General features: G+C 46.5%; 12 protein-coding genes across 12 annotated transcripts; 5 read left to right on the top strand and 7 right to left on the bottom strand. All coding sequences in view use genetic code 12, as the record gives it.

Moving 5' to 3' along the window:
• Nucleotides 1-968: 968 nt before the first annotated feature.
• Nucleotides 969-1,466, bottom strand: RIB4 (lumazine synthase; the record flags this gene model as incomplete). The annotated part of the gene is made up of 1 exon (XM_025488107.1): nt 969-1,466. The coding sequence occupies one exon, from the start codon at nt 1,464-1,466 to the stop codon at nt 969-971; it is 498 nt and encodes a 165-aa protein (XP_025341915.1).
• Nucleotides 1,467-1,595: 129 nt separating this feature from the next.
• On the bottom strand, nt 1,596-2,237 carry CXQ85_004490 (uncharacterized protein; the record flags this gene model as incomplete). The annotated part of the gene is made up of 1 exon (XM_025488106.1): nt 1,596-2,237. The coding sequence occupies one exon, from the start codon at nt 2,235-2,237 to the stop codon at nt 1,596-1,598; it is 642 nt and encodes a 213-aa protein (XP_025341914.1).
• A 2,352-nt stretch (nt 2,238-4,589) lies between these two features.
• Nucleotides 4,590-4,925, bottom strand: CXQ85_004489 (uncharacterized protein; the record flags this gene model as incomplete). The annotated part of the gene is made up of 1 exon (XM_025488105.1): nt 4,590-4,925. The coding sequence occupies one exon, from the start codon at nt 4,923-4,925 to the stop codon at nt 4,590-4,592; it is 336 nt and encodes a 111-aa protein (XP_025341913.1).
• A 367-nt stretch (nt 4,926-5,292) lies between these two features.
• On the top strand, nt 5,293-6,846 carry CXQ85_004488 (cytochrome P450; the record flags this gene model as incomplete). The annotated part of the gene is made up of 1 exon (XM_025488104.1): nt 5,293-6,846. The coding sequence occupies one exon, from the start codon at nt 5,293-5,295 to the stop codon at nt 6,844-6,846; it is 1,554 nt and encodes a 517-aa protein (XP_025341912.1).
• Nucleotides 6,847-7,087: 241 nt separating this feature from the next.
• CXQ85_004487 (uncharacterized protein) lies at nt 7,088-8,959 on the top strand (the record flags this gene model as incomplete). The annotated part of the gene is made up of 1 exon (XM_025488103.1): nt 7,088-8,959. One exon carries the CDS (start codon nt 7,088-7,090, stop codon nt 8,957-8,959), a length of 1,872 nt encoding a protein of 623 aa, XP_025341911.1.
• Nucleotides 8,960-9,436: 477 nt separating this feature from the next.
• CXQ85_004486 (uncharacterized protein) lies at nt 9,437-10,291 on the bottom strand (the record flags this gene model as incomplete). The annotated part of the gene is made up of 1 exon (XM_025488102.1): nt 9,437-10,291. One exon carries the CDS (start codon nt 10,289-10,291, stop codon nt 9,437-9,439), a length of 855 nt encoding a protein of 284 aa, XP_025341910.1.
• A 2,946-nt stretch (nt 10,292-13,237) lies between these two features.
• Nucleotides 13,238-14,557, top strand: CLB4 (B-type cyclin; the record flags this gene model as incomplete). Its single annotated transcript, XM_025488101.1, has 1 exon — nt 13,238-14,557. One exon carries the CDS (start codon nt 13,238-13,240, stop codon nt 14,555-14,557), a length of 1,320 nt encoding a protein of 439 aa, XP_025341909.1.
• A 459-nt stretch (nt 14,558-15,016) lies between these two features.
• Nucleotides 15,017-15,814, top strand: MAM33 (Mam33p; the record flags this gene model as incomplete). Its single annotated transcript, XM_025488100.1, has 1 exon — nt 15,017-15,814. The coding sequence occupies one exon, from the start codon at nt 15,017-15,019 to the stop codon at nt 15,812-15,814; it is 798 nt and encodes a 265-aa protein (XP_025341908.1).
• A 124-nt stretch (nt 15,815-15,938) lies between these two features.
• CXQ85_004483 (RNA-binding ribosome biosynthesis protein) lies at nt 15,939-18,443 on the bottom strand (the record flags this gene model as incomplete). The annotated part of the gene is made up of 1 exon (XM_025488099.1): nt 15,939-18,443. The coding sequence occupies one exon, from the start codon at nt 18,441-18,443 to the stop codon at nt 15,939-15,941; it is 2,505 nt and encodes an 834-aa protein (XP_025341907.1).
• Nucleotides 18,444-18,591: 148 nt separating this feature from the next.
• CXQ85_004482 (uncharacterized protein) lies at nt 18,592-19,539 on the top strand (the record flags this gene model as incomplete). Its single annotated transcript, XM_025488098.1, has 1 exon — nt 18,592-19,539. The coding sequence occupies one exon, from the start codon at nt 18,592-18,594 to the stop codon at nt 19,537-19,539; it is 948 nt and encodes a 315-aa protein (XP_025341906.1).
• A 32-nt stretch (nt 19,540-19,571) lies between these two features.
• RAD50 (MRX complex DNA-binding subunit) lies at nt 19,572-23,407 on the bottom strand (the record flags this gene model as incomplete). The annotated part of the gene is made up of 2 exons (XM_025488097.1): nt 19,572-19,576; nt 19,612-23,407. The coding sequence occupies 2 exons, from the start codon at nt 23,405-23,407 to the stop codon at nt 19,572-19,574; spliced, it is 3,801 nt and encodes a 1,266-aa protein (XP_025341905.1).
• Nucleotides 23,408-23,712: 305 nt separating this feature from the next.
• Nucleotides 23,713-26,415, bottom strand: CXQ85_004480 (uncharacterized protein; the record flags this gene model as incomplete). The annotated part of the gene is made up of 1 exon (XM_025488096.1): nt 23,713-26,415. The coding sequence occupies one exon, from the start codon at nt 26,413-26,415 to the stop codon at nt 23,713-23,715; it is 2,703 nt and encodes a 900-aa protein (XP_025341904.1).
• Between the last annotated feature and the right edge of the window lie 395 nt (nt 26,416-26,810).

Below are 26,810 nucleotides of genomic sequence, written 5' to 3'. Positions count from 1 at the left end.
TCTTTGGTCATTTTCGGTGCTGGAGCGAAACGGCTGCGAAAAAAAAAAGGAAGTGGCTGGTAAGGGAAGGTCCAACGAGGATGGGGATGTGGAATTTGTAAAGAAAATGCTGGATTTTTCTGAAGGGTTTCGTTTTAAACGGAAGGGCTTTCTTTTTTTACGGTTTATGCAGTTTTGGGTTTTAAGTGGCGTGAGAGAGTTGGATCGTGGATTTGGAGTGGTTGGTGGTGGAATTGGAAAAGTGAGGGAGGAAAGCTGCTTTGGCTGGTTTCAGGGGATGGAAGTCAAGGGGAGTTGGAAATGTGGGGGTTTGGATTTATGGTGGTCAAGTATGGTAGGGTAATTTTTTTGGGAATTTTTGGGGCATTTTTGGGGCGTTTTTGGGGCAGTGGGGGTGGGTGGAAGGTGAAGAAGAGAGGAGTAAGCAAAGTATGTGGAATTGAGTGAAGAGGTGGTTCTAAGTGATCAGGGTATGTTTTGGGTGCTTTATTTATTTACTTGGAAGCGAAGTAGGTATATATATTGGACTTTTATTGGGATATACTGGGGCTTTATATGACTGGAGTGTGGTATATGGATATCCTATAGGGCCTTTTAAAACCAATGAATGGAGTCAATGCTCAATAAATGTTGATTTATACTGTTACTGCTTCTTCTGAAAAGTTGAAAAGCAGGCTCAATTGATGTCAATTTCATTACTTGGCTGCTCGTATGGCCATTAGTCTACAGAGCCTTATTTCTTAGATGATAGTGGATCAAAACAATTAAACTTGGACATAAACAACGTCAATTGACGACAAGGGACCAGCATTATCCAATCCACCCTCATCAGCAGTCAATCGCCAGGTCTTGCTCCCCAATCGCTTACTAATCTCATCCACCACTGCCCCCACCCACCTCCGCAACCTCCTACATCAATGGATAATGTATCTATGTGTATTTTTCGTTTTCTTTATATCCATCAAAGCCTAGACTCTGAACTTCAAGGCCATCTCCACGGCAGCAGAGCCCCAGTCCTCTCCATGGTTATGCATCTTACCCTCGATAAGACCTGCTCTGGCCTCGGCCTGCTCGTCAGAAAGACAAGTCAAGACACCAAAAATCACAGGAAGTCCCAATTCAAAGTTGAGCTTCATCAACTGGTGCGTGACAGAGTCACAGATGTACTCAAAGTGCATGGTGGAGCCCTTGATCAAGACACCAATTGGGATCACAGCGTCCAATGGCTTGTTCAACTTCTGCTGCTTCTCAACAAAGAGTCTGGAACCGTAAGGCAACTCAAAAGAGCCTGGAACGCTCTCAATAACGATATTCTCTTCCTTGACGCCGAAAGACTTGAGTCTGGCCACTGCACCGTCAACAAGAGCGGTGATGATCTTGGAGTTCCAACGAGCATGGAGAATGCCGACTCTCAAGCCGGAGCCGTCGTATTTCTGGTCGATTTCGCCTAATCCTTTCACAGCCATGATAAGTGTATGGTTGAAAAGAATGGGGCGCAATGATTTTGGAGATTTCCAAGTGGGACCTGAAGTCACGTGAAAATGACATAATCCATCCTCCCAAAACAAAGCCACCAACAGCATCCTTTTGTGTAATTAAATCTCGTCAAGCGTGATTGTAGGAGAAGCTGGAGCGTCGTTGGGGGCTTTACCTGTAGTGTTGAGCTTCAAGGAAGGCTTGAATAGCGTTTTCGTGACAGACCTGGATCTCTCCAAAGGAGGAGTAGGAGGAGCCACGTCCAGGCCTTGCTCAATGCCTAGTTTACGAAGGTCTAATGCTTCGTAGTTTGGAGGAGCGTCAGGATTGGCTGGTTTCTGGGGCTCGGGTTCCTTGTAATCGCCAGAAGCGTGAGTAGAACGGAATCTCTCCAAAGAATGGGTCACGTCGAGCTCTTTCGCCTCGTGTAAGTTATCTGTCAGTTTCGAAGTCAGCAAGAGGTTCTCCTGAAGCAGAAGCTTTGCCGTGCTGGGCAAAACAAGCTTCCCTGACCCAGAAACAGCATTTTGCAAGAAATCATACACAAACGACGCCGCCTCCTCGTTTTGCAAGATAATCACAATCCTGCTAAGAAACGGAAGGTTCAGCCAGTGAGTAATAAGCGGCAAAAGGTCCGGAAACTGGTCGTTATGGAGGTTCAACACCGCCAACTTGATCTGGTCGCTAAGAGCAAGCGACAAGCCTTCCTTAACAAAGTCCAGCTTGGCAAGGTTGGACACGATAACGGATGTTTTGGACATGATGTGATGAAGGAAACAGCAATTAGCAGTGTAGTAGACGAGGTGACCTTTTGGGACTCGATAAGTGGTTGTTTAAAGATGCACTGGTGCTCAGATAAGGTTTGCCCAGGGAGTTTTGTTACAAACCAGGATAAACAAAGACCAACAAAGGATATGGAAATGGAGATTCACACGTGAATAATCAGAAACACAAAAAGACAAAACGACAAGAAAAGGTGGTTTGTGGATGGATGTAGACACTGGAAAGTGACCTAAAAGTAGCACTTGGTGTGTATTTTGGTTGCGAAATCCGCACTGCCTATTTCGTGACGTGGGGGACGAGGAGCCAAAGATGGAGGGAGCTAAAGGGGATGGTAAATGTATGGATGGAGGGTAAAAAATGATGGAAAAAAAGTTGGGAATTGGCCTGTTTATATAGTTTTTGCCGACGGAAAATCAACGGAATTTGGCCTGTTTTGGGGGGAAGTGGTGGAGGTTTTCGAGGTTTTCGAGGCTGGAGAGACTAAAAGTGATGGACTGCTGCGGTGAGGCCCCCTCAGTGGGGGAGTACAGACCAAGGGAAGTGTCCAGAAAAACCTGGATTTCTGGAATTTTTTGGAAAGAAAAGTAACATATTTCAGGTTAAAGAGAAAAGTAGGATTTCCCTAAATCTTCTGTTTTTTTCAACATCCCTCCTTTCTCCCTCTTTTACTATCCTCATCTTCCCAGTGTCTTCCCTCGAATGGCTGCGAAAAACAGCCTTTGGCGCCAGTCGGCTATGCTTGGTGCCAGTTTATTATGGTAATTCAGTTTGGGCTGCTTTTTGCCAGTTTTCTTGGACGGGCCACGTTGGGCACAGCAAGTGCCGGATATTCTGTTAGTGGTGATGGAAATGGAAGAAGATGGCTGCGCCAGGTGAGGCCTTGGGATGGAATGGCTGCAAATGAGGCTGAGGCCGTTGGCTGAGGACGCAAGCGAAGAGGAAGGCGATGAGAGGGTGATGGAGGAAGTGGAGGGAAGTGGAGGGAGTGACATATGATGGGATGGCAATGGCTGTGGTTGTAGTTGTTGGGAGTGGCTGGAAGTGGCTGGTGGTGGTAGATTACCAGTAGACGTAGAAGAAGCTGTGGATGGCTGTAGAAGGCCAGTTTTGGTGATTCCAGGTAGTCTTTTTGGTTTTCAGTGTGTGAAGGCAAATTTTAACCGGCTGGCGTCGTCAATGTATGCTTTGTTTGTGGTTTTGTTGGTGGGAAAGTGATTACTGAGGTGAGTGTGGACTGGTGGAGGTCACTGGAGGTCAATGGAGGTGTGGTTAGCCAAGAAAAGAAAGGTTGTCACTGTGTCTTGGTTTAAATGACATAATGGTGTATTCGTCAGCGCTTGAAGGTGCCAAACGGTAGAATAGCCTATATGGCCATTTCTTATGGAAGATCTCGCTGGAAGTCTCCTACCACCTTTTTCATATCGTCATACAAGGACCTTTGCCAAAGGGAGATCCAGAGAAGGAAACAATCTAGACCGTGCTTGAACTTGACTGATTTATAAAATTCCTTGGTTTCTTGGTTCTGGTGACTTTTGGAAGTGTAAGTGTATCTTCCTCAGTTAACGGTCCACAGAGTCGCCTAAACCATCACCAGCGTCAACAAAACCTCAAAACAATTACTTAAGAGTCTTCAATTTGACATCCAGCCACTTCAAAAAATATCTTCAAACAATCATAAGACAATTGCAGCAATTCCAGCCAATTCCAGCCAAGCCTTAGTCATATCTTCCACATCCAGTGTACCTTCAGTAGTTCCCCATTAATCCTCCAATACAGATCCAGACATCTTCCAATAGTCCTCCAGTGAACTTTACCAGTCCCCCAGTAGACCTCATAAAGCACTTCTTACTCACTTAGTAGTCCCTAACAGACCTCCTACTGTGAAATTCACCTTCCACTACAAACCACCCTCTCCTTCTACCACAACCACCAACCACCATTTACCTCCTAACTCCCACTTCCCTTCTTTCTTCACATTCCTCCAATTGCTCAACCCCCGCCATCACCTAAACCTCGTTCTCTCCATCCAGCCAAGAAAGCGCATATACCGAGACAGCCAAGAAGCCATGGCCCCAAGTCGTTTCCTGGCTTCCTCTCCCCTCCTTTACCACTCTCACATGAACATGCCATATCCATCTCCAAATCTCCAAATCTCCAAAGGCCTTAGCTGTCTCCCCTCGAGTATCTCGAGGCTTATCAGTAAACTCCGGTCGGACTTGCAAAACTCCGGCGACAATGACATCTGACTATTGTCTGTTGGAAAACTAGTAGTACGGCTTCCAGGGGAAACAAAGGAGCCAATTCCATCCTCTGCAAATCTCTTCCACTCTCTATTGTGTTTCCTTCTTCAAGTCAAAGTACAAGTCATAGTGTAAAGCGCATTTGGGGTTGAACTGAGCCAGGCAGAACTTACACTGGGCCTGGCCATCGTTATACTCTGAAAACGTCAATTCCTTCTTGCACGAGCCACAAAGAACCACTTCTTCGTTTTCTAGGTCTTTCCAGTTCCACCTCTCCACTTCATGGCCTCTTTCTTCATTATGGCACTGAAAGCATGGAAAATAGCGTCCACAGCACTTGAATTTGATCGCTATAATGTCCACGTCGGTATGGTAATGAACACACCGCGTGGCTGAGTCGACCACGGCACCATAAACAGTGACCATGAAAAACTATAGAAAGAGAAAGTAGACGAAACAGAAAGAGTAGTGAATCTTCGTCTGGTAGTATAAGCAGTGGAAAACGCGGTGACTCAGGCGCCATGCGTGACTCTGAGTCAAGTGAGTCAACCGCCAGAAACCCACAAAACCACTATCCATTCTTCATCTCTAGCTAATTCCTGAAATCCAATAAACCTTCCCTTTGCTTCATCTTATGGCTGCAAATGTCTTCTGGACTGGTTTCGGAATCCTGCACTGCCACCGAGTGTGGGGAATGCAAAATCACAAGGGCCTCGGAGTATATAAGGACCGAAGTCCCACCTAAAAAGAGCCTTGTAAAATTTCAAAACACATTATCCCTAAACCCCAAACAATGATATTTCCAGAATTCTTCGCCAGGTACAGCTGGCTCGTCGTGGCGTTGGTGCTTTTGGTGGTTGCAAAAGTCGTGGTGAGGAAAGCCAGACTAGCCCAGTTGGCAAAGAAGTGGAACACTGAACCGATAGTTAACCATAAACTGATTCTTCATACTTTGCCAGAATTGTTCAATCACCGTGAACTCACGAGACTGGGGTTCTTTTTGGAGAAAACGTTTGATAAGTTTGCCATGTCTGGTGCTAATACGCTTCTGCTTTCGATTCCCAACAGCTCGGGCTTGATTCTTACCATGAACCCAGAAAACATGAAAGCCATGCTTCTGACTCAATTCACTGAGTTTAGTATTGGCGTGAGGAAACAGGCGTTTGGCCCTCTTTTGGGAAACGGTATCTTTGCTTCAGAGGGCCACCACTGGAAACACTCCAGAACCTTGCTTAAACCTCAGTTTGTCAGGGAACAGGTATCCCACGTTAAAATGCTTGAACCGCATGTCCAGATGCTTGCGAAGCATATTCGTGCAAATAGCGGGTACTTTGATATCCAGCTGTTGTTCCATAGGTTTACGTTGGACGCTGGAACACACTTTCTCTTTGGCGAGAGTGTCAACGACTTGAGAGACGAGGCTATTGGCTACGATTCTTCTGAAAGCCACATTGAGGGCAGAGCCGAGTTCAATTCGGCTTTGACGTTTGTTCAGTCGTATTTGGTCAAGAGATCGTCGCTTTTTGACTTTTACTGGTTGGCCAACAGCAAAGAGTTCCGCCAGAGCGTCAAGGACATCCACAGCTACACAAACAACTTTGTCAATAAAGCGTTGCAGTTGAAGCCTGAAGAGATTGAAGCTCGCTCCAGACAAGGGTACACTTTCTTGTATGAATTGGTGAAGGATACAAGAGACCCAGTGGAGATCAGAGACCAGCTTTTGAATATCATGCTTGCGGGCCGCTCAACCACAGCTTCACTTCTTCTGTCGGCCTTGTCTGAGCTTTCCAGGAACCCAGAAGTATGGAAGAAGTTGAGAGAAGAGGTTCTTATGCAATTTGGCACTGGCGAGTCTCCGGAAGAACTCGAAAGCATTACTTTTGAGTCCTTAAAGAAATGCAACTACCTTAAATGGGTCATCAACGAGACCCTCCGTGTTTACCCGCCAGTGTCACTGAATCTTAGAGAGGCTCTCAGAGATACTACGTTGCCCAGTGGTGGAGGAAAAGATGGCCAGGCGCCGATTCTTGTTCCTAAAGGCACAGCAGTGATTATTCTGATCTACTGTGTCCAGCGTCTGAGGAAACATTACGGTGAAGATGCTGATTTGTTCCGTCCAGAACGTTGGGCGAACCTTAACAAGATTGGCTGGGCGTTTATGCCGTTTGGAAGTGGCCCTAGAATCTGTTTGGGCCAGCAGTTTGCACTTACCGAAGCTCTGTATGTTCTTGTCAGACTAGTGCAGATGTTTTCTTCTTTGGAGAGCGACGGCAGTCCATACCCAGCCAGGAAGGAAGCCAATGCTACGTTGCGTTACACCGACGGTGTCAACGTGAAAATGTCGTAGCGTGGAGGCTTTCAAAAGTAAAGCTTTAAAACATCTTTGCACGATCCTTTTCATGACTTATGACCCAGGATGAATATATATTTATGACGTTACCCACGTTTTTCTTCTTTTTTCTTCTCTAAAGAGGAAATGTAGGTAGACTTGCCCAGAAGGGTACAAATCAAACAAGGCAACTCCAGCGTCACCACTTCCTCTTCATTTGTGATTTCATATCTTTCATTTCTGCAACACCCTCTTCTTCATGACTAGTTTTCGGTTTGAAACGTTCTACTTGTTTGAAGAGTTCCAGAGAAGTAATTTCAGCAACTCAAACGTGGCCAAGCCCGTGTCCGATGCTCTTCTGCAACAGAGTAATTACGGAGGCCGCTCATACTATAACACTAGATTGTGTTACCACAAAGATAAGGTTTTGGCTATCACCGAGGTACAGTTTCAGACAACGAGTATTGCCGAGATAGAAATCACAGAAGACGACTTTGAAAGGTTCGAGGTGGTGGAAGCCGAAGATAAACCTGAAAAAGATACCGAACTTGGCCTTGAGTGGGCAGTGGTGCTGCTGCTGGCCCATGGTCCTCCAAGAGCATGTCTAGTGGCACAGTACCATGGACAAGAGTACGACTTCAAAGGGGAAATCTTTGAGTTGGCCTATACCCTCGATACTGTAGCAGAAGTTGCCAAAACCGAATGGGTGGAGGATCTTGGGAAGCTCCACTATGAGTACATTCAGCCCCACTGGTTTACCCAAGAATATCGAGAGCATACGGTTCTTCCTGGGTTGAGGGTTCCAGATATTCTCAACATCTCTTTTGACTACAACGCCAAGGACCCTGGGTTTGCTCTCTCCCGTGTGGTGGTACAGCTCTTGGAGCTTACTTGTTTCTTGCCAACATTGCCGTTTGCAAAATCGACAAAAACTCTTCATATTAGCACATTGCTGGATAAGAAATGCTGGGAGATGTTGGAGACTGGTAGACGGTCTACCTTGAGCATTCCAAATAATCTTTATGAGTGTTGTATTCCAGATATTGAACCCACATATTATTGCAAGCGGTTCACAAGAAACTATGCCATTAAAATTAAGGTGGAAGTTAGTGATAAGACTGTGAAACGGTTTGCGGAAACTGTGATGAGCGTTTATGTTGCAAAGGGAGGTCTAGGCATGATAAGAAAGCCAGTTCACTCTACTGCCGGGCACTGTCTGGAAAGAAAACTTTATTTGGAGGTCTTGGAAGCGCCTTTAATTCCATTGGATTTTGATAAGCACTTACTTGTGCAAAGGCAGCAAACTGCCGTTGTGCGGACCGATGAGGCGTCTATTGCAATCAGTTTGAAGGAGTTCGGAACCGGTTTGACAGAATCAAAAAGCGTCTTCAAATCAAAATATGATGTCAAGTCACATCAATTGTATTTGAAGTATAAGTTGTTCAGCATGGCTGACAAAATAGAAGAAGGCAAGGTATATGTCTGGGCACAGCCAGTGGTATGTTTCAAAGGCCGCTTTGCGTTGCCCACTTTACCGTTTGAAATCGGTCATGTACTGCTGATTTTCAAGCATATGCTGTCGGTTCAAGACACCAGCTCGTCCAGAATAAGACTTTCCGTTTCCAAGCTGTGGATGCCATCTCTTTTACCAGCCATAGTTGTCAGCAGAGGAATGAAGCTTTCTCATTTCTTAAAATTGAAGCTTGTGTTTGAGTCCTGGGACCCTAATGAGACCATTACTTTAATATCATCGAGGATCGAGTGGCTTTACCATCACAGCGGTGGCAATGAAGAAGATTCCTTGACAAAGACATTACGTGGAAGAAAGTACTTGCATCTTTGTCAAAACGGTAACGAAGATTTCATAGAACTTCCCTGCAAGTGGTATAATTGCACAGTTCCAAAGGACCTTTTGGCAACCTATTATTCCAATACTTCCAGCCGAGACGTCTCCGTCCGTATTTCATTGGAGATCAAAGGAAAACAAGAAGAGATAGCAAAGGTCCTGGTAACTGTGCCGCTCAAGATATGTGATGAAAGCTTTGAGGTGAGTACAACTGGTAGTTATGTACCACCTTCGTATGCGTTGTGTTTGACCAGGGATGAGGTGAAACCGGACCCGAGGCCGTGACCTGACGGTAACTGGAAGCTGAAATGGAGGCTGAGGCAAAGAAGGTCTTAAAAGATAGTTTATAATTTTTCAAATCAGATCTTGAAGTAATGATAAATCACACAAAGCGGCTTTCCAGCAGGTACCAACGGTAAAGAGCAGCATGATTCTTGCGCTGCAAACGCAACATGACGTTAAATTGAATCCTCCAGTTCATTTCTTTTCATCAATCTTCCAAGGGGAACTCGGAAATATTCGAGTATCCATTCCCACACTTAATGACCTTCATCAATTAACCAAATGAATTTCAAATCTATTGAAGGTCTAACATAAAGCCTATAATAGAGATATAAGTTCCAGGTATCAAAAGATACAAAAGATCTTTGACACATGGTGAAGAAATAAATTTAATAAGCCATCCTATGGCACCAACCTCAAAGGGCTCCCTGATTTGTTACGGAAGGTAAAACCACATTGATACATCTCACCTTCTGCCTTTTATTCGCCATTGGTGTCACTTTCTGACTCGGTGGGAGAGATTTGGAGCACGTCTTCCTTTTCCAAAACGGTGTCTGTCGGATCCTGAGTCAACAAGGGAGAATTGCTGCAAGTATCTCTTTCTTCACTTGCTTCAACTGAGATGTATCCACCTTCTAAAGTCGTATTCACGGTGGACTGGTCAGTAAACCTTCCCTTCACCAACACGAACATCAGCATGGCAAAGGCCCAGCACACTAAAATGATGTACCAAGCAAAGACAAGAATACCACAAGTGGGAAACCCTGGGAAATTTCTCCTGCAAAATTCCCAGAATACGGATGTCTTATAGCCAATTCTATTCCAGTGTGCTTCGGATCCCAATGTGTTGGACAAGGATTTCTTGAGTGAAGACAAACGCCTATGGACGACTCCTCCAAGGAAAGAACCAAAATAAGAGTCTTTAAAAGACCACCAAAGCAAAGAAAAATACACATAAAACATGAGATAGCGTGGAACCTTATAATCGAAGCTTGGAATCTCAACTTGCTTAACGGTGCTGCCAATGATCGCCATGATTATCGCAATGAAGTTGATTCTAAGACTGGCTGTATCGAGAAGAGGTTTCCAAGTATTTACGTGAGCTTCAAGGTCTTTCACAAACCATTTCAAGTCCAAGACATTCAGGGGGTTAGCTTTCAACAGTTCGGCTAGATCTGGTACGTTTAAGATGGAGTACTTGAGATGTTCAGCCCTTCTAGCACACTCTGGCAATTGCTCTATCTGAATACTTAATCCACGTAACCCATCTGATACACAGTTTGCCTGGTACTCGAGCATACCATTTTGTCGCAAAGCGGCAACGGCCTCTTCCATATACCCTTCGATCTCGACAGCTGCCAGGTGACACCACCTGGCGTGTTTTTTTGTGAATCCTTGTCGAACTATGTAGCCTCGTGGAAACCTATCGCTGAACAGCAAGTCTGCCAGTGTAGAATCCCATGACTCTGCTGACAGAGGGCGGCTAGTGGTACGTTTTGATCTCTCGTCAAACACATCAAAAGGCGAGGTATTGACTACCCTTTTTGGAACTGGCGGTTGCTCTGGATTCTCGCTAGGATTGTTAGATGATTCTTATAGAGCCTACGAAAAGGTGGGTCATACGAAGAAGTAGATTCAGTCATTGTGGTTAAAAAAGAAGAAAAAGAAGAAAAAAAAATTGGGGCAAGGGGGAAATTGGGGTCCTTTTATAGTCGCAAGATGCAAGGGGACGCAGGGTGCCTGGGACGAGAATATTATTTAGCATTACTACAAGGACTGTCTTTTTGACTGAATTGTCTTCAGAGTCAATTGATTGTGGTTTTTAAAAAGTGTCAAGGGACAATACTGGGTTGTTCTTTACGAAAACGTAAGGACTGAAGACGTTGGTGAGTTCCTGGTGGATGTTGGTCTCTGAGTTGGAAGCAGTTAAGGGTCTAGAATAAGTGGTTTAGAAACAGCTACTCTTTCTTTAAAGAAAAAAGGTGATTGGTTACTGGGCTTGATGTGAATCATGGGGGCTCTGGTTGGTTTCAACTGGGTTGTAAGGTAAAGGTTCTGGTAAGTTCATTCAACCTCACTATGGAAAGACAAGACAGGGTCCACTGACCAATGAGGATATTATATGTTTGCTTGGGTTATGTATTTGGCTGAAATCGTCTGAATGTGCCGTTTCGGGGGGTGCAAATTTGGCTGTTGTTGGTCTTCGTATTTGTAATAGAGGTAACAGTGATGCTGCTTCATGTCGACAACAGTAAGAAGTATGTAATGGGCAGATAAGAACTCAATGGGACTAGTTATCTTCCGTCCCAATTTCCATGAAGCTGGACGAAAAGAATAGGTCTTGATGGGATATTCAGGAACGTCTTAGAGGAAGATGTGCAGAATGGTACGTGATATCTAAACTAGACGAATGACTACGTAATGAGATATTCTAGGCTGGCTAAGGCTTGATGGGTTTCTAATCACTTCCTATGAGTCAAAAAAAGCCAGTATAGACCTTACTGTGAATGTCCTTGCTCACCTTCCCTGTCTTTGTGGTATAATCGATCTCCGCTTCACGAGATCCACCACAAACACGCTAAAGCGACCGTCAAGAGCCCGTCCTGGTACAATCTGGGCTTCCTGGCCCAACCTGATCTTCCTTGGCCTTTCTTTTATCAGCAGCACTAGAACTTACCCAGCTTTTACCGCTTACCAGCTTTCACTGCCTAAGTAGAGGTATACATTCACCAAGTAGAGTAGACCGATAAAGTCTACTTCCACAACTTCATCCATAAACATTACCCTAAAAATACCTTCAAAAAGACCTTTATAATTAATTCTCCATGAAAGCTTCCTTAAATGCCTGCCTCTGGCTTCAACTAGTACTACTGACTCAAGCCTCTCCAGACATACCAGTGAACGTCCCCTCTCAACCACCATCTACTCCATCCAAAACTCCCAAAACTCCCAAAACATTCCAGTGCATCCAAGCAGCCCAAAATTCGACTTTCTCTATATAAGTCTTCAGAGTAACCCATTCCTCTTAAAACAACACTTCCTCACTCTGAACCAGTCTCCATAAGCACCATCCACCTTCAACAACCATCCAGCCCTTCAACCAAATCCCACAAAGTACCTTTAATTAGATGATTTCCATAAATACTACTTCATTTCATTCACCACCCCCACTTCGTCCACTTGGCCCAACCAGTACTTCCTTTTGCAAACCATATCAGGTTACATAGTATACATCCATAAGACAGACACAGCACTCAGACACAACACTCTTTTGCATAAACAGCCATAAAGTACTAAAGCACTAAAAGACTAAACCACTTTCCCCGAGCTTAAACCCCCCTTAACCTCCCTTAACCTTCTTCCATCACAACCACCAAAGAACCAACCTTGACTGCTCTTCCTACCAGTAACTGTAGCCTTCACCAGCCAACCAACTTCCTCCCCTTCCCTTCATTTCCACATTCCACTAAACCGCCCAAACCGCCTCGGCCCCTCCCCAAACTCCAAATTCCGTCTCCACAAAATTAAACTTTCCCACCGTTTCTGCCCCACCAGGTTCATCACATTCTCATGTTCAGCCACTTTTTGGCTTTTCGCAGCCATTTCTGTATTTCGCAGCCAGTGCTCAAACCAGCTGTTTTTCTTGATCTGGCCACCAAAAATTGGTTTCTCGTCCAAATTGAAAAGTAACTACATATTTGGAATCCTCTTGTTGGCCTCTACACAATGGTACCAATAATTTCTCCAAAATCACCCTTCTTGGTATTTAGGTCTGCCCAGGGCTCGGGCTGTTTTCTCTGCTATCTGGCGCTGTGCGACGCGAAGAAAAACAAACAAACATATAGCTGCGAAAAACCCACCTCCTCTGCCATTGCGGGGTGGAAAATACTCCAATCAAAAAATAAACTACATTTTCATTATCCTCGTCTCTGTAGCTCCACAACCATACTTTTTTCACCTCAAAAATCCCATTTTAAAGGTAAAACGTGTGGGGGTTGGAGAGCCTGAATAAGCCGTACTGCATACAACACCACCCTTCCAGGAGCATACTCTCTTTGTTTGTTTTGTTACTCTCTACCTCTTCCAACAAACCAAGGCCCTTCTTCTTTCTGGCCCACACATCCACTTTGCCCTGGTAATAACCACTTAGGTCGTTTTATTCACCCCATAATAGGCCAGCATCGCGAAATCCCGACCAAATTCGCCCTCCTCGTTCTGTTTCCACGCATTATACACAAATCACATAACCTCCTTTAATCAGTCCAAATCAACCCTTGATCCATGCCTGAAGCCCCTAAGCGCCTCTCAGCAAGGAAGCCGTTGGGCCAGCTTCCTGTGAATTTGGCTTCTCGATCAACAAAACCCGATTTCAGACATGCCAAACATGAGTCTCGTACAACACGAGACCTGGGATCTCTAGAACCAGCTTATGCTGCAATCCCATCGTCTGAAGATGGACTAATACGCCAGCACTTTGATCCTATTCGCTCGGACGCTGCCCCTGGCACGGGTCTGGAGCTGGCGGCCGCTTTGCACGGCATGACCTTGTCTACATCCAGATCAGCTACGCCTGACTCGGAATCACAAAGCTATAGCGAGGCCCACCGGTCCCATTTTGCAGAGATCGAAGAGGATTCTGACTGCGACGCCGCTGGTGCCGAAGCTTATGACGACGATAGCGATGCTACAGACTACGAAGGCCCCCAGGAGCCCAAATGGAACAAACAGATCTTCAACAAGCTACAGACAGTAATGAAGACCTTCTCTCGGGCCACGCTCGACGAGCTGGACGAGGACACTTACGACGTGACCATGGTTGCTGAGTATGCGCCGGAAATCTTCAACTATTTGCATGAACTTGAGCACATGTACGCTGCTGATGCCGACTACATGGCCAACCAAGACGAGTTGCGCTGGGAAATGCGTGGCGTGCTCATTGACTGGGTCGTCCAGGTCCACCAGCGTTTTAATTTGCTCCCGGAGACTTTGTTTCTTACGGTCAACTATATTGATCGTTTTCTCAGTCGCCGAAGAGTGTCTTTGCTGCGTTTCCAGCTTGTTGGAGCCGTGGCTCTCTTCATTGCCGCCAAGTACGAAGAGATCAATTGTCCTACTGTCCAAGAAGTTGCATACATGGCTGATAATGCCTACAGCATCGAAGACTTCCTCAAGGCCGAGAGATTCATGATCGACGTGCTCGAATTCGATATGGGCTGGCCAGGACCAATGTCTTTCTTAAGACGCACTTCCAAGGCCGACGACTACGACTACGAAACACGTACGCTCGCCAAGTACTTTTTGGAAATCACCATCATGGACCACCGTTTTGTCGCCTCGCAGCCATCGTGGCTTGCGGCTGGCGCCCACTATCTCCTGCGGAAGATGCTCAACAAGGGGGCTTGGACAGACGCTCATGTCTTTTACTCTGGCTACACAGAGGAACAGCTCAAACCGCTTGCACGCATTATGATGGAAATGTGCTCCAACGCCGAGTCGCACCATAAAGCCATCTACGAGAAGTACCAGGAAAGACGCTACAGAAGATCCCTGTTGTTCGTGCAAGAGTTCTTGAGAGCAATGCGTTCGCCCAAAGACGAGTAGGCGTCATTCATAGATCACCATTTCGCATTGCCATCAAAAGGTCCCCAGACCACAGTCTCTGACCTGCAACACCTAACGATAATAGCCTTCCTGGGCTCTACTGTCATGAAGAAATAACGAGCCCTTACCAGCTCTGTTCTGCCTCATTGGCCATTACCATACCTCTTTATGGTACCGTGCCGTCCACTCGCTACTGCAACTCAACTTTTTTATTACCACCTTTTCAAGCTCTTCTTAGCTTTGTCACTCGCTATACTCATATTCATCATTAATTCAAGAACCATCTTAGTTTCATGTTCTCTAGCCTTCGTCGTTGGCTGCAAAATCCAGAAGGTTTCACAAAATCTCCATGTCCTGCAGGAAACACACCCACCACCAGGCAACATCATCGCACCATCTGAGTCCTCCTCCTTCTTCAAGTTTCTAACTTTCCACATCCACCCCAAATCAATTTGAAACATGTCTAGAGCCTTCACCTCCTCCCTTCGTGTCGTTGCCCAGGCAACCAGAGTTGCTGCGCCACAAATGGCCAGAAGATTGCCCACTTTGGCTGGTCCTGCTCGTTCTTTTTCATCCTCCATTGTGCGTGGCAACCAGTCCACTGCTGCTTTGCTTGATGTTGTCAAGTCTGAATTCAAGATTGCCAACTCTATTGAGAACGAATTGGCTCCAGACCATGTTGAATTCTTGAAGGAATCTGGATTTGAGGTTTCTCAGAAACAGGGTGAGTCCAATGTTCAGCTTCTGAAAAAGTTGGAATCTGGTGAGAAACTCACTGTTTTCTTTGACATTGACGAGGTTACTGACGTCTCTTTCGGTTCTCCTGAAGTCCCAGAGGAAGAGGAGGGTGCTGCCGAGGAACAGCTTGACGATGAGCTTTACCAGTACGACTCCACTTTTGCCAACGTCAAGGTGTTGGTTTCCAACGAGTCCAACAACAACGGTTTGTTCTTCAACTTGATGTTGCAGAGCTCTGAGGAGGAGTTCTTTGTTGACTACTTCAACTACAAGTCTGACGTTTCTGCTTTCTTGAACCAGGTTGAGAACAAGGGCACTTTCTTGGGTAACTTCGAGTACCAGGGCCCACGTTTCTCCAACTTGGACGAGTCCTTGCAGGCTTCCGTTGAGAAGTACTTGAACGACAAGGGTATCGACTCTGCCTTGGCTGACTTCATCTTCGGTTACTCTGAAGTCAAGGAGGAGGAGTCTTACAGAGACTTGTTGAAGGATGTCTCCTCTTACTTGAAGGAGAACTAAATGACCCTCGTACAATGACGCTGCTGGCTTTCTACACGGCGTACGACGTTTCTTTTGCTTGTAATTAGTGTGTCCCGGCATGGACCTAAAATCTATGAAGGCCTTTATTATATCGTAGCGTTTCTTAGAACTCGCTGAATGGATCCTCTTCGTCTTCGTCAAGCTGCACCTTACCCTTACCTGTCATCTTCATGGCAGCAACCTCTCTCGAAGCAGCCTGCTTTCTCATCTTGTTTGTCATCTTTTCAATCTCTTCCTCGGCATCTTCACTCTCTTGCTCAGCATATTGCATTACCAATCTTCTTCCAAGCAAATGGACGCCCTGCAATTGGTCCATGGCGTTCTCTGCTTCCTTCAACAAGTTATACTCAACAAAGGCAAAACCTCTGGCGCTCTTGTCGAATTTCTTGGGGACTCTGACAGACTTGATCTGGCCATATGCGCCAAAAAGCTCCAAAACGTCTCTTCTGGCAGCTTCGAACGGCAAGTTCTTGATGATGATCTTGGTGGACTTCTTTGACTTGGCGGTGGTGTCCTTGGTTGTGCCAGACTTGCGGTGGGACAATTTCAATTGGATCTTGTGGCCTTCCAAGTTGTAACCGTCCAAGGTGTGAATGGCCTTATCAGCAGCATCTTTAGATTTGAATTCGGCAAAGCCAAAACCCATACTGAGCACGCTGCCTTGGTTCTTGGGGTCTGGTTTCGTCTTGACTGTAGCAACAACAAAGCCAGGAATCTGTTTGAACAAGTCAGTTAACAGAGCAGCGGTAGTAGCAAAGTTCAAGTTCTTCACGAACACAGAAACTGTAGGACCTTCAATTTCATCCTCCACATCGCTTTCTCCATGCTTATCGCCGCCCATGACATCATCAGCAGTGATCTTGGCTTCCACAGCCTTTTCTTGTGGCTGCTCTTCAACCTCCACGGTTTCTCCAACCAATGGTTCACGGACGAACAAGTCACGAGGACCTTTCTCCAAGTAAAGAATGCTCTTCTTGAACATTCTGTATGCTAACTTTGTGAATGCTGCTCTGGCGCCAGGAGAGTCTCTGAACTCCACAATGGCGATGGTGCCTGCTGGAGGCATCAAGATTCTCTTGATTTGACCGTACTCGGCGAAAAGGTCACCAAGGTCGGCGCTGGAGGTTCCAAAGGGGAAGTTCTTCACCAAAATGGTCTTATCGTCACGCTCCTTTTGGTCGAATTTCGTCAAATCCACTCCTCTGTCTTCAAAATACTTTCTGACATCACCAATGACATGAGCTTCAGCCAATGCTTGTTTCACAGCAGAGTTGGAGTTCTGTGGATCGATCAACTGCAGTTTGGAAACGCCCATCTTGGCAGCAACAGATTCTAGAACAGCGTCGTTGTTCATGTAAAGAGAGTTCCAGTTGAACTGAGACTTGCCTGCCTGGGCCTTTCTTTTAAGCTCTCGCTGCTTTTTAAGAGGCAAGTTCTTCAATGCAAATTCGTCAAGACGATGGTCCTTTTTGGCTTCAGCTGCCAAAATATGCAAAAGTCTGCCCTGGAAAATCTGCTTATCCAAGGCGTTGTAGGCTGCAACAGCATCGTGGTTGCGAGCAAACTGGATGTACACGAACCCCTTGGATTTACCAGTACGTGTGTCGATGGCAATATGGACTTCTTCAAGGGCTCCGTATTCAGAGAAGAGCTCACGGAAATCGTCTTCGGTGGAGTCGTAAAGAATGTTTCTGATGAAGAGTCTGCCTGTTTCTCTGATTCTATCAGCTTCAGACTTCTGTGGCACTTCAACTGGCGCTGGACGACTCTGCTTTTTAGGTTCTTCTGGCTTCTCCTCTTTAGTCTCCTCTTCGTTCTCCTTCATTCTGATTCTTCTCAGCTTGAGCCAATCTAGGTCAGAAACGTTCTCATCCTTTGCAAGTTCGTCGTCTTCTGCTTCACCTTCACCTTCACCTTCAACAGGCTCCTCTTCTTGTGGAAGCTCATTAAGACTCATCATAGGCTCGTCTTCCTCTTCAGCCTTACCGAAATCCTCATACTCGTCGTCACTGGCAGCTTCACGAGCCTGTGCAACCTCATACTTAGCTTCATCCACAGCCTTAGCGCCAGTTCCGTCCTGCTCAGCCAAGGCAGTTTCCAAAGCTTTTGAAGATGGAGCTCCCAGTCCGTCAGCACCATCGTTAGCCCATGACTGTCTCTGACTAGAAGGCTTGGTAGCTTCAATAAACTCCTTCAACTTCGGGTTGGACGCAATCTCCTCATCCAACTTCGACCTCTTATCCGTCTTTTGTCTCTTTCTCTGCTCAGCTTCCTCCTTCTGTCTCTGAAGCCTTTCTTCCTGCTCCATCAAGCGCCTTTCAGCCAATTTCCTCTTTTCTCTGACGGCCTGCGGCACAGTAGGATCGGCCCATGTTTTGGCGACTTCCACGTCGATTCTGGCAGTATCAATAAACGTCTTGTTGAAGAATTTAGCAGCTTTTTTCGCATCTTCAGAAGATCTGTAACCGATAAATGCAAATTGTCTGGATTCACCGTTTCTCTTTTTCATGAGTTTCACATCTGAAACAGCGCCCTCGGCGGCAAAATGCTTCCTGAGACGGTCTTCAGAAAGGTACTTCGGGAGCCCTTTCACGATCAAACGGGACATCTTGGAGGTTGGAGAAGTATAGCTGGGGCATCTGATCGAGATGAGCTGAAAATGTAGGACTGGTGAGTTGGTACTGCAGACAAGACAACACCCTACTTCCCACTTTTTGCAACCATTTCACAAACCATAAACCCAAAAACCACTTTTCATGGAACTTTTAACTCATTTGGGCATTCTCGTGGCGCCAAATCCAACATTCGAGTCGGCGCTCTATAAAGCACGCGGGTACATAACCATGTGGTTTTTGTTCAACCTCTGCACATGGTACCATTCCATTTCCTTGGTGATGTCTGTTACTGGTATATGTTTTCCAGAATTGGCTGAGTATACCAAAAGAATGGCAGGTTTTGTTGTTTGGGAGGTTTTGATCTTCTTTAGTGAACTCAACCGAGTCAGCGTCGAAGTCAAGGGCGACGAGATTGACCCTTTTTCAGCAGTGTTCATGGCCAACCACCAACTGCTAGCTGACTATATAGCCTTGGCAGCAGTGGCCCATAAGTTTAGGAAAGGAGAAAACGGCGCTATTCCATGGGAATCGGTGCCGCAGGTCAATTTCTTCACCTGGTTTACTTTGGCCAGGGCTCCAACAGTCAAGGCGTTATTTAACATGACTCGTTGTGACGAAAACTGGGAATTGGCACAGCTGCAAAGCGATAGAATGTTTAAACGGGTCAGAGACTCCAACGCTCCAGAATGGGTGGTGCTCTTTCCAGAGGTGAATATCTGGACAAGCGAAACGTCGTACTTGCAGTCGATCCAGGCCCATAAGTACTTTTTGCCTGAAATGAGACTGGTGTTGTACCCTAGGTTTTCCAACTTCTCCAATGCCATTTGGCTGTTGAGAGGGGAGAAGGTTACCAGGAAAGCAGCCAGGTTCTCGACATTGTATGATGTTCTGATCGTGCACAACAAGCCGGTGACGCTTCTTGAGTACTTTTCATGTAAAGAGCCCCATGTGGTGACGATCCACGTCAAGAAGAAGCTGTTGGATAAGATCCCGCTTAGAAAGCCCAAGATGGAGAAATGGCTTGAAAAGACGTGGGTCGAAAAGAACAAGCTTGTAGGTTCGCTTACTCGTCTTGCATCAAGTGAATAGGTAAGCTTTTAATCACCGAGTACTGGTTCTCGTCACGCTCGATTCTGTAGAAGTTGTCGATGTAGCTTTCACCGTTGATGTGGCTGAGGAACTTTTCGTCGTGGGTAATCACAATAAGTTGGAAATTCTTCTGGTTCTTTCTGACGTCAATGATGGTGTTCAAGGCGGTGGCTAGCGATTCAGCGTTTTCTGTATCCAAATTTGTTGTAGGCTCGTCTAGGGCAATCATACCACAGTTTGTTCCAAAACACTCTGCAAGAGCTAGACGGATTAAAATACTGGTAAGAACCTTCTGGCCAGCAGAACAACGGCCTCTCATATCCAACTCAGAGCTCTTTTTGTACATCACCACACGGTAGTTGTACGAACGGCCTCTTCCCAGGGTATTCACATCACACTTGATTTCAATTCTGTCGATATCTGTACCTTTGTAGGTCTGGTTCCAGAGTTCTCTTAAGATCTTGTTGATCTGGTCCATTTTCATGCTGTGGTACTTCATGATAGCGTTGTCAAGAGCCAGAGAATACGTCTGTAAGTCCTTGGAAACGAGCATGTTGGTCTGGAGCTTGATCCATTCTTTGTGGTACATTTTCTCGACGTCTTTGAATTCAGAATTGAGTTCTTGTTGAAGCTGCTGGATCTGGTCGTTGATTTGCTTGACTTCACCTGCTTTACCGAAATGCTGGCCGTTGAGCTCGTTGATCTGGTCTCTGAGCTTTTTGGATGCTGCCTGGTACGTTTCTTTCTCGACTTCAGCGTTGGAAACATCAAGCTGTTCGATTTGCTGCCTGATGGAATCGAGCTCCTGCTCGGTGTTTCTGTACTCGATGTTGTCTTCGATGTTTCGCTTTGTCTTGGCTGCATCGTTCAAAGCTGTTTTCAAGGCCGACATTTCTTGGTCCAATGCCTTTCTTTCCTTGGTGATCACCAGAATCTTCTCCCTTACTTCTCCAATCTTCTGGGTGTTTTCTTCAACTTTCTGGAGATCCTGCTCCTCGAAAGTCTTGATATGCTGCTGAAGATCACGGAAACTGGCTTCGTTCTGGCGGCATTCCTGGTGTTTCTCATGCATTTCTGACTCTTCTTCACTGCACTGGTTCTTGGTTTCTGTAGCAGAAGCAGTTACATTTGCCAATTTCTCCTCCAACTCCTGCAAATTCTTATCGATACCTTTCTGCTTCACCTCAAGACTGGCAACACGCTCTTCTGCTTCAGCAATGGTACTCTTCAACGCAACCAACTCATTCATGGAGTTCTTCAAGTTACTGATCAGAAGCTCTTTATCTTTAATCTGGCCTTCAAGACGACTGAGCTCTTTCAACTGGAGATCTCTCTCATCAGTATTATTGGAAATGCTCTGGCGTAACCTTTTAACTTCAAAGCTCCTTTCCTGTTGCAACTTCTGTAATTCAGCCATGGTCATTGTAGAAGCACCATCAGTGTCAAGCTCGCTCTTTACATCATCGATCTGTTTCTGGAAATGTGAGATCTCGTCCCGCAACCTGGTAATGTTGATGATAGGTTGTCTAAGTCTGTTAAGGTCACTCAAAACACTCTTGGTCTCTTCTAAAGACTTCTCAACTTCGTCATGCTGCAGCTGAAGTTCTTTCATCTCTGTTCCTCTGGATTCCATCTGCTTCTTGTAATTAGCAACTTCTGTAGTTAACGAACGGTACTGCAAGACATCATAGTTAATAGCCTTCATCAGGTCGAGATCCTTCTTCGTAGCATCCACATCTTCCTGAAGCTTCTTGGCAGTTACGTTATTGACATTCTGTTGAACTTCTTTGATGAAAGTATCAAGCTCAGTATTAGAGAAACCTCTGTTGCAGAGAGTACAACATTTCGACTGTTTGGCGATCTCAATGGCCTTCACCTTGAAACTCTTGGTGACATCGAAAGTGTTCAAGTTGTACGTGGCTGTGTTATAGTCTTCTTCTGCTTCTTTGACCAACTCTTCGTACTGGGAAATTTCGTCCTTTTCGATAACTTTGAGGATATTGGAGGTATGCGTAGAAAGCGCCTTTTCAAGCTTTTTAAGTGCACTGTTGTCTGATTCCTCGTTAGCACGTAACTTGTCGAGCTTAGAAGCCAAAGACTTGCTGGAAAGGAGTTGTTCATGCTCTTTCTTCTGCGTCGTTTCCAGAACTTCATTAAGTGCAGCTTCACCTTCATCAGCCAACTTCTTACCAGTAATTTTCTCGAAACTGTCTTGGTTCTGCTGAATGCTCTTGGAAAGGACCTCTTCCTTAACAGCCAGCGAATCCTTAAGCAAATCAAGCTTGCTGAATAAATCAGCCTGTTTATTAGCAGTCGTAATCTTTCTCATAAGGTCGTCAAGGTCATTTTCAAGATTATGGAGCTTATCTGTATCTTGTTGGATGCTCTGGGAGAGCTCTTTGGTATTATCGTTGTCCTTTTTACGAGAAAGCTTTTTCTGAAGCGACTCGAGCTCAGCATTCTCCATAGTAAGGTTATCTTCGTTGGCTGAAGAGGAGCTGATCTTGGCATGGTACTCTTTAAGCTTTGCCTTTGTGGACTTGATTTCGTCCAAACCATAATTCTTATGCTGTTCTTCCCGTGAGAGAAGCTTTTCGGCGTCCTTAACCTGTGCAGCAGACTCGTCAAGCTTCTTTCTGTTGTTTTCAACCAATTCTTCATACTGAGCTTCGGTCTGGCTCAAAAGAGCCTTCAAATCTTCATGCAAGGACTCCCTGGATATGCTGTATTTTTGTTGAAGAGCCTCCAGAAGCTCAGAAAGCTTCAATTTTCTCTCTTCGTATGCCTCTCTCTTACTAAACAAGATACCTTCGTCACGGGTCAATTTGGAAAGCGATTCCTGGTGCGCCAGCTGCTGGCCATCGAGGTCAACCAAAAGAAGCTCTTTCTCCTCAACAGCTTCCATTTTCTGCAGCTGGATCTGGGCGAAATTGGCCAACTGGTGCCTGAGCTCGTCGTCTGTTTCCCTCAAAACGTCAATGGACAGCCCCAAACGCTTGAAATTCGTCTCTGTCGTTTCATAAACCATTTTTAGACGTTCGTGCTCAGACAAAGTTTTCTGGAACAGCTGGTTGGAGTGAAAAAGGTCATCTGCCTGTTTCTCCAAACCCTCGATCTCCATATTAAGATCAGCTATTTCAGCATTATACTGTTCCACCTTGGCCCGACTTTCCAGAACCTTCTCCTTGATCTTGCTGGCCCGTTTCTTATCCAAATTGGCATGCAGCACGCTCTGTTCCAACAACTTAATATCTGTAGTCATCTCCTTATTGATCACCTTCAAGTTATCCAAAACCTTGGTAAACTTCGACGCCTCAAAGATCTCGTCAAACCGCTTTTTCAACACACTCGCCTCGCTCAACGGCCACAAACTATCCTCCTGGTGGCAAAAGATCACATACTCAAGCACAGCTTTAGACGCTCCAAGGTACTGTGGAACTCTTGTATCCAATTCGGCGTTTTTCGTAGAAATTGACGTTTTCCGGCCCTGAGAATGCACCGCAAGCTGCCCCTCAAGCGTCTTGAACGTGTTGGTCGCCGTCGTCAGCCGCCCAGTACGTTTCCTGGTCAATTGCATATTCCTCGTAACCGTCATCAGCTTGTTGTCGACGGAGATAAAGCCCAATTTGATTTCGGCATTAACCATCAGCCTATCAGCCACAGCAGGGTCGTTCACAAACGCTCCACCCTTAGAATTAGGCGGCAAATCACCAGTTGTAGCGTATTTTAGACATTCGATCACGGTGGTTTTTCCACATCCGTTTTGGCCACAAATAAGCGTGAGAGGTGCGCCAAACTGGATGATTTCGTTATCCTTGGGTGAAAAGGAGCGTACGCCCAGTATGGACAATTTATATAAGCTGGACATTGGCCAAATTGGAGGACCTTATGGAGATGGAGTGGTAGTAGGAGAGTTAGAGATTGGGGTGCTCTGTGCAGTACTATGAGGAATTTTGCACCCATTATTTAGTGGAGCGTCTACAAGCTTGTTTCATTTCCATTTTCGCTAATTTTGGCAGTATAAACGTACAACGACCTAGGGCCAGCCTAGGAGGTAAAAGAAGGTGATTCACATTAAATTTCAATCGTTAAAAGGGGGGTTCGTAATTTCAAGGTTGATTTTTTTTTCTCGTTTTTCGGTCATTTCTTGCTCTCATGCTACTACCCGTTTCATCAGTACCCGTCGTGACGGCGAGCCGCTGAAGATTGCAAGAGCGGCGAACCCTGCTGTGACATTTGCATCTGCTGCTGCCCGTCAGCTCTTGGAATCGACAATTGTTGAGGACTCAGCTGCACACTGGATTCGGCAGAAAGAGGCTCGTCTCCATCAAGACCTTTTCCGCCACGTCCACGTCCACGAATACCCTTGTTCAGGTTCTTGTAGAGCTTGCGGAAGTATGTAAGAAGCTCTTTTTCTTCTGGGGGCAATCTCTCTAAAGCTTCACCACTGAGCTCTGCCAAAGTCTGCGTCAACCGGTTCAATGTAGGCAAGTGGAACTTGTTCTGATGCGATTTAAGGTTACCCAACTGCGTGAACGACTTGTCACAGTTGTCAAGCTTACACTCGTAAGGCTTCTCCTTGTTGTGGGTCAACATATGGGCAGCGAGGTTACCTTTTCTGCTAAAGGAACGGTTGCAGACCTCGCAAGTGAATGGCTTTTCACCGGTGTGGAGCCTCATATGCGTTCTCAAATTACCGCCTTGTGTGAACCGCTTGAGACAGTATGAACATTGGAATGGCTTGTACCCGATGTGGGAGCGAACGTGCACTTCCAAATGTGTGGACTGGTTAAACGTCTTGTAGCAGTAAGGACATTGTTGCGTCTTGCCCTTACGCTTCTTTTTCTTCTCAGGTGCACCTTCAATAATCTCGCCTTCTTCTCTTTGGGGCTTTTCAATACCACCAACCAAATCGACCGTCAGAGGAATAACAGCGCTCTTCTCGTGGTTCGAGTTAGGCAGCGCAAGAATGCTTCCATCTGATGCTTGTTTAATGGCACCGGTGTTTCCCTTTTCTCTGGCTTGAATAACAAGCATGAGCTGGTCAACCTTAGTTGCTCCAAGCAAAGGTCTTCCGTCTTCAGAACGTGCAAACTGCTGGGCTGGCAACAAATTAGGGTTCTGGATACGACCGCCCTGTTGCTGCTGTTGCTGTAAAGCATAGGCATCTCTTTGGGATTGGTTATTACCATAGGAATAATTCTTGTTGCCTGGCGAGAACTGAGGAGGAGGGTTCTTCAACATCTGAGGCAGGTACGCTGCCTGGGGATTCTGTGGAACGTTGAATCCCTGGTTTTGTGCCTGCTGTTGGTGTTGCTGCTGCTGAAACTGATTGTACATCGGCATCTGTTGCAGGTTTTGGTGGTACTGCTGCATCTGTGGATTCTGGGCATACTGGCGTTGAGGAGAGTATTGGGCTTGACGTTGCCTTTGCTGCTGCTGAGCTGCGTTCGGCTGCTGCTGGGGCTGTCTTCCAACATTATCACCGTAGACTGGATATTGCTGATAAGTGTTTTGTGGGTAGTAGTTATTATTGGGAGTGGGCTTCTGGATGGATGCAGGGTGTGCTGTGGGAGGATATTGCTGATGCTGGGGAGGAAGCGCTAGGGTTTCCGAAGGGTCTAAGGTGCGTTTCATTTGGCTGGGCGACGTCTTGGGCGATTGGGGTTCTTCATTAAAGCGGTGGGAAGATTTGGACGACATCGACGACAGCGGCGAAAGCCTGGAAGGATCAGACATGCCTAGACTAGACTTGCGCTGGCCACGAGACTGCTGCGTCGAAGTGCTATCTCTCAGCTTATCGAAGATATCTTCTCTAAGCGTAGCTCTCAGCGACGACTTGCGAGGTTGTGCGCCACGTTCAGCGCCCAGCTGCTGGTCGTTGATGAACTTCAAGATGGAGTCACGCCGCTGCTGATCGCTCATGCTGTTGAAATCCACAGAACCGTTATTCTGGATGCTCGCAAGGAATGCGTTGATGCTGTCGTTAGACATACCGGCAATGGAGCCCATGAGGCCTGAGTTTTCCAAGAAAGCGTTCAGAACGTCAAAGGAGAGCTTGGAGCCCTTTCCACCCGTGCTGGCTGGCTTGGACGGCGTCTGGTTCCAGCCAAACATCTGGCCAAGACTATCCTTGTTGTCGAACGTTTGGTAGTCGTCCGTAGTCTTCTTCTTTGGACTGGAAGTGCCAGGCCCGCCAGTTTTGGATGGTTCCAGCACCAGGTTCAGCGAAGAGCCTGGAATTTGAATGAGAGAGCTGAAGATACTGTTGGAGCGCAGCTGACCGGGGAATTGCGAAGGATGGGTCTGGTACTGAGGCTGGGTGTTCTGGGGCTGGGTAAACTGCCCTGAGCCATCGTCAGAAGGGTGTTTAGACGTCACTGGTGGTGGTAAGAAGATCAGGTCTCCTCTAAGACGACCAGGCGGCACGTTCTCGCCCAACAGGCCCAGCGGCATGTTGGCACCACCACTGACAGAATCACGCAGACCCATATAGTAACTAGGGAAGTTCAGATCGGCCGCAGGCCTCTTCCCCGTGCTGCCCTGAGGCTGCTGGGTATTGGGAAGAGGGTACGAGTTGAGAAGCGTCAGCATCAGGTCCTGCCTTCCAGGATTGAACAAAAACGCCTGGGAGTTGTGTCTGGACTGGTTGAAATGCGGAGCCAGCTGTGGCATGTTGCCCTGGCCCATTGGCAGGTTCAGGTAGTTGCCTACTTCTAGTCTCATGGAGTTGTCCTTGGGAGCCTGCTGGCGCTGGTCTAGCAGCCTGGGCTGTTCCGAAGGAGGCTGTGGATTTCGCTGCTGGGGAGCAGAGCGTTTCATTTGAGGAGGAGCCCCGTTAGGCCTGGGCTTTTGAGCTCGAAGCGTATCACCCATGGAGGCTGGAAACGAGGAGCCCTGGAGGGGCGAATTTTGGAGCTTTTTTCGATTTTTTTACACCGGCGGCACCGGGACGGCGGTGGGAGTGGCGAGGTGGTGGTTTCCAGAAGGTTACGTCGCTTTTGGGGGCGAAGTGGTGGACGTTCTAGCTTATCTCACCTTATGAACAAGTCTGGAGCCGGGCGACTGGGTTTTGGGAAAGGAAGGGGTGGGAGATGGCGAACGGTACGGACAAAAGGAAGGACTGGAGGTACGGGTTTCCGGTCTCTTCAGGCTATTGCAATTTGAATTGTCCTGTTTTGCGCCACTGGAAGTGTTGTTGGTTTATTTCGTAATTCGGGTGAGTTCCCTGGGTTTCAGTGAGTGAGTGAGTGATAAATGACGTTTGCTTC

Source organism: Candidozyma haemuli, assembly GCF_002926055.2.
Source record: "Candidozyma haemuli strain B11899 chromosome Unknown G_2014730914, whole genome shotgun sequence".
Classification (NCBI taxonomy): Eukaryota; Fungi; Ascomycota; class Pichiomycetes; order Serinales; family Metschnikowiaceae; genus Candidozyma; species Candidozyma haemuli.
This window is presented reverse-complemented; position numbering and strand designations above follow the sequence as displayed.